At 34.3% G+C, this 14712-nt stretch overlaps 2 protein-coding genes across 2 annotated transcripts; both read right to left on the bottom strand.

Moving 5' to 3' along the window:
• Positions 1-326: 326 nt before the first annotated feature.
• Positions 327-3336, bottom strand: LOC130821613 (protein FAR1-RELATED SEQUENCE 2-like). Its single transcript, XM_057687402.1, has 3 exons — positions 2787-3336; positions 2499-2704; positions 327-371 (listed from the first exon to the last, which is right to left on the bottom strand). Exons 1-3 carry the CDS (start codon positions 3334-3336, stop codon positions 327-329), a joined length of 801 nt encoding a protein of 266 aa, XP_057543385.1.
• An 8719-nt stretch (positions 3337-12055) lies between these two features.
• LOC130821612 (uncharacterized) lies at positions 12056-13154 on the bottom strand. Its single transcript, XM_057687401.1, has 3 exons — positions 12803-13154; positions 12338-12741; positions 12056-12253 (listed from the first exon to the last, which is right to left on the bottom strand). The coding sequence occupies exons 1-3, from the start codon at positions 13152-13154 to the stop codon at positions 12056-12058; spliced, it is 954 nt and encodes a 317-aa protein (XP_057543384.1).
• Between the last annotated feature and the right edge of the window lie 1558 nt (positions 13155-14712).

Genomic DNA, 14712 nt, shown 5'->3' with positions numbered 1-14712 from the left:
TATTTGATTTTAAGTAATTTAAAATGTTGTACAATTTAAATTATGAAAATTCTAGTAAATGGCTGGAAATCAAGGTAAAGGAAAAGGGTTTTTTAGAGGTTTATTAAGCGGCAATAGATCTAGGCTTACTTTACTGAGAGGTGATCCCCATGAGAGGGGGGTTACGGGATCTGCAAGGCGAGCAAGGCAAGAACAAGCGGCCATACATAGTCAGGCCCAACGTTCAAGTACCCTAGAGCAAGTGCGTAGTCGCTTTGAGCGCCAAAGTAGCCTACATAGTCATACGGTCGGCTCAGGTGACGATGATACTGATTACGACGAGTCTCTTAGTCGGGAAGAGTCTCTTGGTCAGGATGAGTCTGCATGTCATCCTATTGATTAGACGATCGTAAGAGGCCATGCTATTAAGTTCAAGATTAGAGGGCAGGGCTCGAGTGGCACTTCTGATCAGGCAGGAGTAAGCCAGGCTGAGGATGCGGCTCCACGGGGGAGGAGGCGATCGCAGTCCGCGGACACGGACTGGTTAATCACATCAGCCCAGCCCGGGGGCCCTGTTGATACTACTTTAATACCCAGCTACGGTGGGCACGTAGCAAAGGCTATATTTGAGGGATCGGAGCGCACCCCTCCGATTTTGGAATGTCGTGCTCGGAAGAAAACGTTGGATTCAATCATTAGACTTCAGGACATGTCTGATGAATTGTACAGAGTGTTACCTAGTACTCCCCTTGGTCGGCTGCCGTATATAATGCACCAGCACATCGACAGTGCTCTTAATACGGCATTTGTGGAAAGGTGGCAGCCTGACACCAACACCTTCCACATGCCGTGGGGGGAGATGACCATAATGTTGCACGACGTGCAACGCATCTTGGGAATTGGCATTGACGGTTGGCCTTTTTGGTATGCCATTGTCGGAGCTGCGTGCGAAGGGGCACTTCACAAGCGGCAGCATTAATGTTGGTGCAATGTTGCAGCTATGCCACCGTTCTCAGTCTATGGATACTCAACGTACCGCCTACTACATGGCTATAGTAGGTTCCACGTTGCTCGTGGATAAGACTAGAGTCGGGATGCTCCTCACCCTGTTGTTACTGTTACCGCTGATCAGGCTGATATTGCTTGGGGTGCAGTGACGCTTGCTCACATGTATCGCCAACTGGGTATGGCGACAAGGACTGGGTGCAAGACTATTGCTGGTTGTCTGACACTGTTGCAGACATGGATTTACGAGTACTTCCCAGCCTTCCGCCCCCATCCGCGTCAAGCTGACATGCCGAACAAGACAAGGGCAGAGATGTTGCCTGAATATAGCTTCCTCCACCGAATCTGCTGATAAATATAAGCGTGCATATTGTTCTCTATGCGTTTCCATTTCCAAACTCATTGCACGTCGTAACAGAGGCCATGCTTCCTCACCCCCTAACTCTGTGGCGGCAATAGCTCTAAATCCACAATTACCGTCACCTATAACATCAATCCAATCAAACAGATATGGGGGAAGAATAAATGGAATGTGATCTGGCCACGGAAAAAGTGAAAAATCACGACCTGCTGCACCATCTGAAAAAATAACAATATATCATTACGCCAATATTGATATAAAACATATAAGATTAAATGAAAAGAAATAAGGGTACCTGATAAGTTGAAACTGAAGTTAATTCCAACTGACGATTGATGCACCGGCTGCTTGTTCTACCATTGGATCTCCCGCGTGATGATGATCTTGATCCGCGACCCCTTGAGGACGATCTACTGTACTCAAACGCACTTTTGTTTCTCCTCAAGGTTCTGCTTGTCATTGGTCTTCCTTTCCTCGGTGGACTTGCTTCGGGCTCAGGTATGTCGTCACCATCGGGGTGTAGCTCATGTTCAAGTACCTGAGAGACGCGTCGTAGTACTGAGGGGTCGGATTTTAAAACTTCATCCACCAACGATTGAAAGTACTCTTTATCATCGGCGTTTGCGTGCCGTACTTCTTCGTTGGCGTCTTCTTCTGCATCTAAATACTTTAACGTTTTCCAAAACGGATGTATATCGTCCAAGTACAAAGCACCATTAGACCTGATAGACAAGTAACAGTAACACGCGCATGGTAATCCGTGGGTTATTTGAATGACACAACCGCATTTTTCTAAAAGACAACTGCCCAGGGTTAGCATCCGGTTGTGCTCCATCATCAATAGTTCCAAGGCAAATATAGAAACATGACGATACAACGGTCGTAGAAAATTTAGTCGCGACGTCCTTGAAATGGAATCCTTAGATTCCTCAAGAGCTTGTCTTATTTTTGATTGTTGATTCGTAATTTGTGCGTGCGCCCTTTTAAACAGCGTATCGAATGAGCTATTACCGCTACCCAAGTAGTACTTGAACGAAGAGTGTTGACTTTCAACTCTACTGGTAGTCTGGTTACCCAAGTGCAAACAATCATTCGTCCACGCACGCACAAATTTCTCTTTGTGAGGAATCCATGTTCCTGCCAAATATTGCACCACTCTCCGGTTCCTAGTCGACCAAGTGGACACAATCCCTTCCCATCTGTTTTCAAAATCGGCGATCGTCATACTGTTAACCAAGGGGTTCCATTTTGTTTGCCTGAATAACTGGCCCTGTTGATTTTTCTTGCCGCCACACAATTTATCGACCATGTTCTCCACGTCATTGCCAATATGCCATACGCATAATAGATGTCGTACATCTGCATTAAACATAAATATAAAATTAATTCAGAAATATATAATACATAGATCGACGATAATTAATAATTAAAACATGTTTACCTGGAAAGACAGCATGAATAGCTGCAGACAAACCCTCATCCCGATCCGTTACGATTATATCCGGCGTCTGCACTGTCCCGTAAATATCCCTCAACCTCTCCAACACCCAAGAATAAGACACAGCCGCCTCATCTCGCATCAAACATAATGCAACCAAGAAATTATGATTCGTTGGCGTCATTCCAATGATTTCGCAAAGGGGCCACTTTTGCTTATTCGTTTTGTACGTTGTGTCTATCAACACAACATGGGGCCACGAACGTAGCATCTGGATAGAAGTTGGATTTGCAATCAATAATCTAGTCAACTGATCCTCACTATCCAAGTCCCTCCAAACTACATAATTATGCTCCGTGGCCATATACAGACAGTGTTGAAGAGGAGTCCTACCATCCATCTCTTCTCTCCTGATTGACTGTCTCTCATTGTAAATTTGATTCATACTAGCATAAAAACGAGGAAAATTTCTTCTAATTGAAGACATTATAAATGCTGGTTGCATGCCAGTTGCACTTAGATCTCGTATGTGCTGCCTGATATCCACAGTCATCCTATTTACTCTTATTTGACCATCTATGTACATGAAGAACGGGTGGTTATATATTCCTTTTTCACCAGGAAACACTCTAACCGTCCAAGGTCTTTCCTTTGGGTTACGACTAGTTCCTAAAATCATAAATTTACACCCACAACCCCTACTTTTGGAACCTGGTCGGGGAGCATTGTCTAAGTTATGCAAATCAACACTTCTTTTATCGTAACGGTGACATCTTAAGTACAGACTCACTCTAGAACGCCCTTCTTTTTTTTTATATGAAGCACGTGTAAATTGAAATCCAATTGTTAGTGCTATCTCATTAGCCCAAGTATGTAAATCATCTACAGAATCAAATTCTCTATCGGTAACAAATCTATCAGAATAATCTATATTATCTCCTAAATTTTCAAAGTCTTGCAAATAATAATTATAATAACATTATCATAATATATCAAAATAATAATAACTTAAAAAATAATTATTTCTACAAAATAATTATAATAAAATACCATTATTATAGCACAACAATAGATCAAAATAAATAATTTAATTAAACAAAATAAATTTTATAATTCGAAGTTAAAAAAAATAAATAAATAAATAGAAGTCGCACAAAACGTGCGACGCACAGTCGCACAAAACGTGCGACGCACAGTCGCACGTTTTGTGCGACTTCTATTTATTTATTTTTTTTTTATTCAAATACAAAAAAAAATAATAATTATGAAGCAGTCGCACAAGCCAGTCGCACAAAACGTGCGACTCCCAGTCGCACGTTTTGTGCGACTGGTTTGTGCGACTTCGTTCCTTTTTTTTTTTTTTTTGCAAAAATCCAACCGATTAATTACTTACCGGATCGTTATCATGCACGTCTTGGTATGCCATTGATGTTCGATCTAGAGTTCTAGCTTGTTTAACTTTACGTATTGTTTTTAGAGAGTTTTTAGAGAGAATGTATCGTGTTTGAATTCGAATATACTACCATAAAGCCTCTGAAAATTCAATATATATATAATTCCGATAATAATGTTATTAAGCGATAACAATGTTATTAAGTGCCATTTACATTTCTTAAACATTTTTTAACTTAAGTGGCATTTTTGTAATTTTTTTTTAATGTAGGGGTAATATGGTAATTTTGTTAGAAGGGGGGTGGCGATAAAATGAAAAAAGTGGCGACAAATAATAATTCCCTTATAATTTTTGTATGACAACGTATTAGAGTGAGATAGATCTATTTAAGGACTTTAAATTAAAGTGTCAATTTTAATATTTAAAATATAATAAAATATTAAATATTAAATAATTAGAGAAAATATATTATGTGCAAAAGTTGATATATTCAATAATTTTAGCTTGCCTATTTAACTATTTCATGATCATCTTATAGGAGACCGTCTTAGATGATAAACTGTGTTAGTTTTCCCAATTTTGTTGTTTAAAATTTTCTGTTAGAGAAGGTTTTAGTTATTAACGATTATTTGTGAAAATAACAAACAACTCTTATGTGGTAAGATTTGATAGGATGAGAGTTTTGTTATTTTAATATATTTTTTTGGTTTTTTTTAATTTATTATTATTCTTTTTGTCTTTCTGTGGTGATTTATAAATCAAGGTGATTAGTTAGGAATTTTTATTTCTCTTACACTCTTATGATAGGGTTAGATCTTCATCAAATATTAAAAAATCAATCCTTTCCTGTCTAGCTTGTAAGAAATTATTTTGGAAAATTTTATGGGGTAACTTTGAAATTTTAATTTTTTCATGTGTAAGCAAACCTTTTTTTTATCTGCATCATGACTTGGAGCATTCAACTTTTATGTAGTAGACAAAAGATTATAAGTTCTTCGATAAATTAAATGCTCATTTCAAAAAAATTTTCGAAAAATATGTTAAATGATGGTGCGTGACTTATGTTTTTATGAAAAAAGTTATTTTAATAGTTAATAAAAACGTAAATTTTAAAAAATCTTAACCTTTTTCTTATCAAGTGAAAAAGTTAAAAATTTAAAAAAATCCCGTAAATTAAAATGCCATAAACTTAAAAGTCAATATATAGAATTTCTCAATTATTTTGATCTTGATTTTAAAAATTCCTTCAATTTTGTTAGCAATGAGGTTGAGGGAATCGTTACACTTTGATGGTTAGACAGTTAGACCTGAATGATTGACGAAAGATGTTATATCGATGTGAACAATACTAGAAAATGGAGGAAATGTAAATCACAAGCTTTGAGGGGTGTGCAAGGTGATCAATTATATAGGATCTTCTCTTTCTTCTGTACATGAAAAAGTTAATAAAAATAAAAATATTTTAAAATTATTAATAGAATAAATATATTTACTATAAATAAGGCAGAAAATAAAAATTTTGTACAGAGACCCTACATTTTTTGAAGACCGCTCTAATGTAAATTATAAATTTATAAGCAAATTGTTAAAGCAAAATTTGTTAATAACTCCTAACATGATTGCTTGGAAAGAAATCAAAAGAAGACATGCTAAAATTAATTAAAATCTTGAGGGGTATACTTTTCTATAGAATATTTGTATTATGCTAAGTAATTTTTTTTGTTTGTTTTTCCGAATAACTTCACGCAAAAAATAAAATTACAAGTCATTTCTTGTGTTTTTTTGTTTTTTTGTTAGTTTGCACCTAAATTTATAACAAATTTTGTCAATTAATAACTTTACTAATCAATAACTAGACATAAAATATTAATTTTTATTCTTATATTTAAATTTACAACAAATAATTACTACTTTAGAGTCCATCATTTCATCTCGAGTTTAAAACATAGATAAATTTTTAAATAAAATTTGAAAAAATGCAATTAGAGATGGTATCTAGCCGGGTCAACCTTATAACTTAACTCTAAACCGATCTAATCTTAAACAAAAAACTTACGGCAATTCCAATCCAACTTTTTAGAATTTAATATTTTAATTCGTCTTGTATTAGTTTATTTCTCTGATTGATCACTTTAAATAATCAATTTAACACAATAAATGTACATGGATTAATCTAATAAAAATAACATCGCTATTGGCAATGGATTCGACTCGGCTTAGATTATACATACTCCGACTTTGTTCCGGATAATAGTCGGACTTTTTTTTTCAATCCACCTCCACTCGGAGTCGAATTATGCATACTCCAAGTTTGCCTCGACTCGGACTCTCAGTCCTCCAACAAAGTCAGATTATTATCAAAGTTTATCGTTGTAATATTGTACTAATGATTTTAAAGCATACAAAATTAACAAATATATTTTTCAAATACAATTTAATAAAAAAATATGTACTTTGAATTGAAGTTTAACAAGAGAAACAGTCCTACTACTACAATTTAACAAAAATTTCTCGCATTTTGATTTGGCATATTTTATTTCTTTTGATCTGATTTGTCGTATTTTGATTGATTAATCTAAATAAAAATACCAAATAGTTTTTCAAAATCGAAAATTACAATTAGTATATGAAAGAGCTTGAATTAGTCACGTCTAAAGTGTAAAAGGAAACAAAATATTGTGGGTAAAAGTCAAATTTAAAGTCGAATTTCCTTCAAGGTTGAAGTCGGGTCGAAGTGTCGAATTTTTAATAAGGTCCAGCTCCGGTCTGTCTCTAACTCGGACTCGGATTGTAAACTCGGAGTTGAAGTCAATAACTTTTTCCTCGAACTCGAATCGAATTATTTTCTTCGGGTCGAGTCGGACTAGGGTCGGATTCGGACTGAATTGTCATCCCTACCTTTACCCTCAATTCTAAGCTATGTTTTCTAAACTCTAAACGCTAAATTACGATTCAAGGTCGTTCCTAATTCTATGTAAGGTAGGCATTTGCCTAGAGGATTTAGAGTGCAACCAATATGTTAATGCATCAATGTTCTTGTTGAATATAATGTAATTGTATATATATTGTATTGGGTGCCTTTTGTATTTGGATAAGTAAGATAAAATAAAAATAAAATCATTTTCTTATTTTTCCTCTGAGTTCTTTCTTCTTCTGTTTTCCTTTTGCTTTCTTCTTCTCCTTCTTCTGCTTCGCGTTTCTTCTGCATGTTCTCATGGTATCAGAGCCACGATTTTTCTAAGATCAATAACTTCAGAAATCACCTGGCTCGTCAACTTGCTTGAAGAACTTAATGTCACTTCATTAAAACCAGTTACCCTACACTGTGATAATCAATCCGCAATACAAATAGCCAAAAATCCAGTATACCATGAAAGGACAAAACACTTTGAGATCGATTGCCATTTCACAAGAGACAAGCTCATGGAAGGGCTTATTCAATTAACTTATTTACCTACTCAAAACCAATTAGCTGATGTGGTCACAAAGATTTTACCTCCAACACACTTCAAGTCTCTTCTATTCAAGCTGGGAATGTTTCCACCCCCAGCTTGAGGGGGGGGTGTTGAATATAATGTAATTGTATATATATTGTATTGGGTGCCTTTTGTATTTGGATAAGTAAGATAAAATAAAAATAAAATCATTTTCTTATTTTTCCTCTGAGTTCTTTCTTCTTCTGTTTTCCTTTTGCTTTCTTCTTCTCCTTCTTCTGCTTCGCGTTTCTTCTGCATGTTCTCAGTTCTCATGTAGGATGTAATACATTGCGTGTAATATTATAACTATACTTTTTGCCAAACACCCGTTTAAGACCAAAATCAACCCTTTATAAAAAGGGCTCATTTTTATTTCCTAAAGCTCATAAATGCCAGGCCTGGCACTGCCACGAGCCCACGACTGTTATTATGAATTTATGACGGGGTAAGACATAGTACATTTAGTGTCATTTTATTACAAATGAGAAAAACAGAGACATTATCAAGTTAGAGGTGAAAGAAAATTTTTTTAAATACTGTTTCCAAAATCGAAAGTAGTGAAAATATATTCAATAAGATTTGACTCATAAAATTAAGTGTGAGCAATTAAAAAGTAGAATTACTACTAAGATATTATTTATAGGCCCATATCTAAGCCAAGGTAAGTGGGGCAATGGCCCTAGACCTTATATTCTAAGAATCTGATTTATTAACTTTTATACAATTAAAAAATTTAAATATATTCAAAAGAACTAAAAGAGTGAATAACGAGTGAGTTGGACAATTATAATTTTATTGCTGTAGAATAATTAGGGGAATATAAGATTAATAGACAATAGCTGTCATTTGTCTGACAATAGGAAACTTTTCTAAGAACAACACCTCTTCCGAGAGACCGCCTTTATAAGAGATTGTTCTCCAGGCCCAGACCCAACAATTAAAAAAAAGAGAAAAACGTAAAAACTAACTCGTGCATTTGACCCTATTTGGAGTTGGTGATATAACCTATTGAAGTTGGTATTATAACCTATTTGGAGTTGGTAACCTATTGAAATTGGTATTATAACCTATTCGAGTTGGTAATATAACCTACTAAAGTTGGTATTTGAAGTTGGCACTTTAACCTATTATAACCTATTAGAGTTGGTATTATAACCAACTTTAATAGGTTGAAATACCAACTCTAATAGGTTATATTATGAACTTCAATAGGTTATAACACCAATTCCAAATAGGTTATAATACCAATTCTAAATACCAACTTTAATGAGTTATAATACTAACTCTAAATACCAACTTTAATACGTTATAATACAAACTCTAATAGGTTACAATACCAATTTCAATAGGTTGTAACACCAACTCCAACTAGAATTACATAGCGCACGTTTTTTTTGTAGTTGTTTTTTTAAGTAATAATGGGCCGACCCATTAAGACGCATCTTTTATAAAGCCAGTCTCAAGTAAAAATTTGTGTTCTAGAAAATGTAATTTTAATTGAAACTATATAATTTATACAATTTAAATTTTTCTAAATTTCTTTAAATAAACTATGATTAAGCTTGTTATTGGTCTCTTAGTTACGATTGAGAGTTTACAAAAATTATTAGATATCAACTAAGATGTGATTATAGACATTATGATCATTGCTAATTATCTCATTAGTGTTTTCGAGCTCATTGTAATATCTTTATGAAAATATTTTTGCTTCTTAATTTTTAATAGTTCAAGAACCTAACAACCATAGGAAAATTAGTTTGTATCCTATACAAAGAATTCAAATTTTTATAAACATCTTTATTTTTAATTTGTTTTAAGATTACGTATTAGAATTTCTATAAAAAGCCTCATCTTTTCCTTTTGCCTAGGGTACATGAAATCTCAGGAAGAACACTGATTATTTAATTGAGGTGTACCCTTAAAGCTGAAAGACAACTCTTATCTTGACCATTATATTAGACCATCGCTCTTATTGAATCAAAATATCTGAATTTTAGAATATATTACTATCGGAAGACGGAGTTAAGTGCGAATTCTTAAATTGATGAGCAGACCTACTTTAAAAGATAGAATTTAAAACAAACACATAAGTGAAGAATAAGAATAATTGTAGGGCATTATTATTCATCGCCACCCCTTTTCATTTTATCGCCACCCCTTCCTTAATGAAATGACGAAAATGCCCCTGGACTTTAAATATGTTTAACACACTTAAATCTCAATTATAACACTATTATCACTTTAAAAACATTAAATAAAAAGTCAGCCCTATATATATTGAATTTTCAGTAGCACCCATGAATAATATACGAACTCAAATACGGTAATATCTCTCTAAAAATGTTCTTTGACTTTAAACAAGCTAAAAGTTGGAATCGATATACAATGGCTAACGAAAGCGATTACAAATCCGATTGGGTATGTACTTTAATCGATTCGAATGGGTGTTTTTCTTTTAAAAAAAAATTAAAGTCGCAAAAAATGTGCGACTGAACCACGGATGAGTCGCACAAAACGTGCGACTGAACCGCGGTCCAGTTCCACATTTTGTGCGACTCATCCGTGGTTCAGTCGCACGCGACCCAATTTTTTTATTTTTATTTTATTTATTTATTTATTTAGTAATTTATATTATTATTATTATTTTTATAATTATTGTTATTATAATTTATATTATTATTATTATTATAATATTATTATTATTATTATTATTATTATTATTATTATTATTATTAATTTAAATAATTTATAATTTATATTATTAATATTATTATTTTCTTATTATTATTATTATTATTATTTTTTTTTTTTATTATTGTTATTATTGTTATTATTATTATTATTATTATTATTATTATTATTATTATTATTATTATTGTTATTATTGTTATTATTATTATTATTATTATTATTATTATTATTATTATTATTATTATTATCATTATTATTATTATTATTATTATTATTATTATTATTATTATTATTAATTTAAATAATTTATAATTTATATTATTAATATTACTCCCTCCGTTCTTTTTTGATCTTCCACATTACTATAACGGGTAGTTTCAAAAGTTCTTCCACTTTAGAATACTTTCTATTTTTGAAAAGTTTTTATCCCACTTTTACCCCTTAAAATACCCTCTTTTATCTTAATGTACCTGGAATCATCCAGATACATTTATTACTCATTCTTGGTCTTTGCATTTTTCATTATGACGCCTACTGCCTTCATGAACGGTCATTTCTTCCTTCTTCCTCTTAAACGATCCATTCTCTCTCTTCATGAACGCCATTTTCATGGCTTTTCCCCCTGTTTCTTCTTCATTTTTAGTGCATTTTAACTGCATTAAAATGTAGATCGGTTTATTCTCATCATTTTGAGGTTCGTTTTGTTTGTTCTGGCAAAGGTTCGAAATTTAAGCCCCCTATTCTTTCCCCATGTTCTTGAATCCTCCATTAACTTCCTGTTGAATCTTTAAGTATTTTCATTGGAAAACAACGAGTCTAAGAGTGACTCCACAATTCCTTCATATCTTTATGACAGCCTATGCGATTATGGTGAGTTGTGTTCTTGTTCCCTCAATGGTCGTTCCCATTCCTACTCCAATGAAATTTTGAGGTGGTCAAAAAAAGATCTTGAGACATATCAAAAGGTACTTGAAGATGATGCAACTTCTGTGTATAATGAATCTCCACCAACTTCTCCTATTGTTGAAAAGGTACTTGAAGAAGATGACATCAATTTGGTTGTCCCTGACACTCTTGAAGATGTTATTGCGTCTAGGGCAAAATGGAACCCCAAAAAACGTGCTTAATGATTGTATGGTTGTTCTGATTTTTCGTTTTTTTTTTTGTTAATTAAATTTGAAATTATTGGAGCTGGTTTTATCTGTTGTTGTTTGATGTTGGATTATGATGATCTTGTATTTATGTTTGATGTTTGTTTTTTCGTTTATTTTTTATATGTTGTTGTTGATATTGTGTTCTTCTGGTTTGGGGTTTTTTTTGTTCTACTTTTGGTATTATGTTGCTGGTTTTAGGATATGAATTTGTCGTTGGTTTTATGTGTACAAGCCCCTGTGATGTCAAATTGTTGAACCTTTAAATTCTGAAAAATTTACTTTGATTACTTGGTTGAGTAGCATTTGGTAAACCATTACCCGTCACTTGATTTTTTAGCATGTTCAAATACTTCATTTGTTGATGATCAATTATAATCTGAGAGGTTTCATAACTTCTATGAAGAATCAGGGGGCTTTTTTTCTGAAATTATGTAAAATAATGAGTGACTTGCTAATCATTAACATGGGTTGTGATTAACAATTGTTTGCTCCTAAGTTTTTAAAGCTACAATTTTAATGATGATTTGAACAAAATAAACTGAGGGGCTTTCATGTTTGTCATCCTTGAGTGTCTTCAACTGCCTGATCATAAGCTTCTTGAATGATCTCTGTTGTTTGTGCAGCATCCTCATTTTCTGTTAATGCTTGTGTTTGTTGCTGATCCCTGTTTGGGTTAAGAAAAGCTACAGCTTCTCTAACCAATTGTGTTGGGATTCTCACTTGAATCCTTAACCTGCCATTGTCTTCTTCAACTTTCTTTCCAAAGTGGGGTTGTATGTAGTCATTAGACCCATTAACTTTTAAAATCTCATTCAAATGGTGTTATAATGAGATCCACACATTAGTTAAGGTCTTTGGATGTAACTCTCCGAATGCATCCTCAACTGCTGTGATTAATTCTGTACCGTTTTTGAGCATCTTTTTATGCATAAGTGATTGCATGCTCCTAAAGAAACCCAAGTCTAGAATATTCCAATCCGGACTATTTGGAGGTTGTTGAGTAAGAATGAAAGTTAAACCCCCTTGCCTATTGTGTTGTTGCCATATTGGATCATCGTCTGTGATATGAACCCTTGCATTATCTTGTTGAATAAAAATAATAGAAGGTCCATCACTTGGCCATTTTCTTAGTATAGCCGAAATCAATTGTTGTATGAGCATACTCCTATAAACTTCTTGATTAACTGATTCGGTTGGTTTAATTTCAATTGAACTCCTTGGTCGATTCTTTGAATCTCTTTGTACTGACACCATATTAATAAAAGGGAAAAAAAGGGAAAATTCCAATTTTCCCATCAAACGTACATTGACCAAAACGATTCCATCTAGGCCTAGCAACGGCCCCTAAGAACATGGCCTTAGGTATGAACTTTGATGACTTCGCTGCCCTATATGGGACCTTTTCTTTGTGTGCTAAATAAACCCTTTGTGTTTTCTTGGTTAAATAAAACCACTTCTCGTCAATGTGAATATAATCGTACATTCCTTTGTAAATCGTGTGTCTTTGAATCATGTCTTCTTGGATAAGGCTCAAAATCCACTCCACCCTCCTTATTTTGTTGGCATCGGTTAAAGCCGGGTGTAATGGATTTGAATGAGCCTTTATCTCGCCTCTTTTTATCAACCTCCACACCGTTGACGGTGCCAATTTAAACATGTTACAACACCTCTAATGCAAGTGCATTCGCCAATGGGTCTAGACTCAAGTAAGTTTGGTGGTACGACCACTCTTTTTCTTCCACAATTTTTGAACTTGGATTCCACATTGTATGGTTTGTTTGGTTCCTTGGTTTGTATTGCTCGTTTCCATAAATCTCGGATGGTTGTATGTGTGTAGCCGTATTTTTGAGCTATGCGTTTGAATGTACCATGAGAAAGTGTGTAACACCCCAGAATTTCCGACCTCTTAACGAAACCAAAACCGTAAAGGACGGAAGGAAATTCGGGTGTTACATAAAAGAAAAAGGAAATGAATTTAGATGAACATTAACTATTGACTTTAAAAAAAAGGTGAGTGGAAATTTTGGCAGCATCTGCCTTAAAACTGTGCGTCTTTGTAGAAAAACAAAAGTTAATTAAGAAGCTAATAAAGTAAAGGCACTAACGGCCTATCAAAACTATGTCACGGCGGAATGATTCGTCGCCGGCCTCTCAAATCAACATGCCAAACATGGATCGTGGTTCCAGTGTCGACGTTTGCGTTTTAAAAAGACTTAACTCCTTAAAACCATACATAGTTATAGACTACGCAGCGGAAATACAAATACACGTGGGAGGACACAAAGCCTCATAACAAAACATATACAATCAAAATTTACAAAAGATAACAAGAGATTCAAAATCGAAAGATAACGGTAAGGACACAGGTTATGCTTCGCCCTCATCACTTTTCCCAAATGCAATGCAATACATAAGAAGCTCCAGTACCTGCTACGCTTGTCTATGATCCTCCTGCTACTCGACATTAGACCAAAGGCCAATGTGTCATAGCAGGACAATCATAGAAAGTCATCAACAATCAAACATAAACACAAACATGTACACGTCAGTAACTAGCATCAAATATAATAAGGCCAACTACTAGATAACATTATATTATAAAACAACATAAGACGATTTCATAAGACACCAGCACATGTTGTAACCGTTTATCGGCCACTTATACTTCTTAATTTCACTATGTGCTTTCTAACCCGAACCATGTGTTCTTGGGTAGAATGCAGGTCTTCACGCTCCTCTTTTTAAACATAACTCCTGCAAACACGTATAGTATCAACTCGACCAAGGCATTAAAAGAATACCTAACGCATGACCTTATAGAGCTTGTCTATCTTAAGGTAAGTTTGATCGTAGTCCGTAATATTCTTGAGGTAACTTAACTTAGGCACACTTCTCGCTAGCATAAACTATTCTATCAATAAGTAGATGTTCTATCAATGAGTAAATATTCTATCAAAGAGTAAACGTTTTATCAACGCGTAAGCTTTCTACCAAAGAATGAACCTACTATCAATAAATACCTTTCGATCAATGAATAAATTTTCTATCACTGAATAGTTTTCTATCTGTGGATCTTTTCTCTACTTCCTGGCATAGTGACACGGCCAAGGGCGTTATCGGCCTCCCGGCGCCCATTGGCAAAGTATGAGCTCATGCCCCCTCCAGCTGACCCTCTCGGGTCCTACCTTTGGGTAAAACCTAACACACTGGGGTAC

Source organism: Amaranthus tricolor, chromosome 8 (genome assembly GCF_026212465.1).
Source record: "Amaranthus tricolor cultivar Red isolate AtriRed21 chromosome 8, ASM2621246v1, whole genome shotgun sequence".
NCBI classification, from domain to species: Eukaryota; Viridiplantae; Streptophyta; class Magnoliopsida; order Caryophyllales; family Amaranthaceae; genus Amaranthus; species Amaranthus tricolor.
Note: the sequence above shows the minus strand (reverse complement) of the source record. Positions and strands in the feature narration are given on the sequence as shown.

Coding starts and splice junctions, on each gene's coding strand:
- LOC130821613 (XM_057687402.1), bottom strand. CDS start 3,336: ATGACTGTGGATATCAGGCAGCACATACGAGATCTAAGTGCAACTGGC. Junction 2,705..2,786: donor TATTCATGCTGTCTTTCCAG/GTAAACATGTTT, acceptor TGTTTAATGCAG/ATGTACGACATCTATTATGC. Junction 372..2,498: donor CGACTAGGAACCGGAGAGTG/GTGCAATATTTG, acceptor TCTAATCAATAG/GATGACATGCAGACTCATCC.
- LOC130821612 (XM_057687401.1), bottom strand. CDS start 13,154: ATGTTTAAATTGGCACCGTCAACGGTGTGGAGGTTGATAAAAAGAGGC. Junction 12,742..12,802: donor ATGGAATCGTTTTGGTCAAT/GTACGTTTGATG, acceptor ATATGGTGTCAG/TACAAAGAGATTCAAAGAAT. Junction 12,254..12,337: donor ATCCAAAGACCTTAACTAAT/GTGTGGATCTCA, acceptor CACTTTGGAAAG/AAAGTTGAAGAAGACAATGG.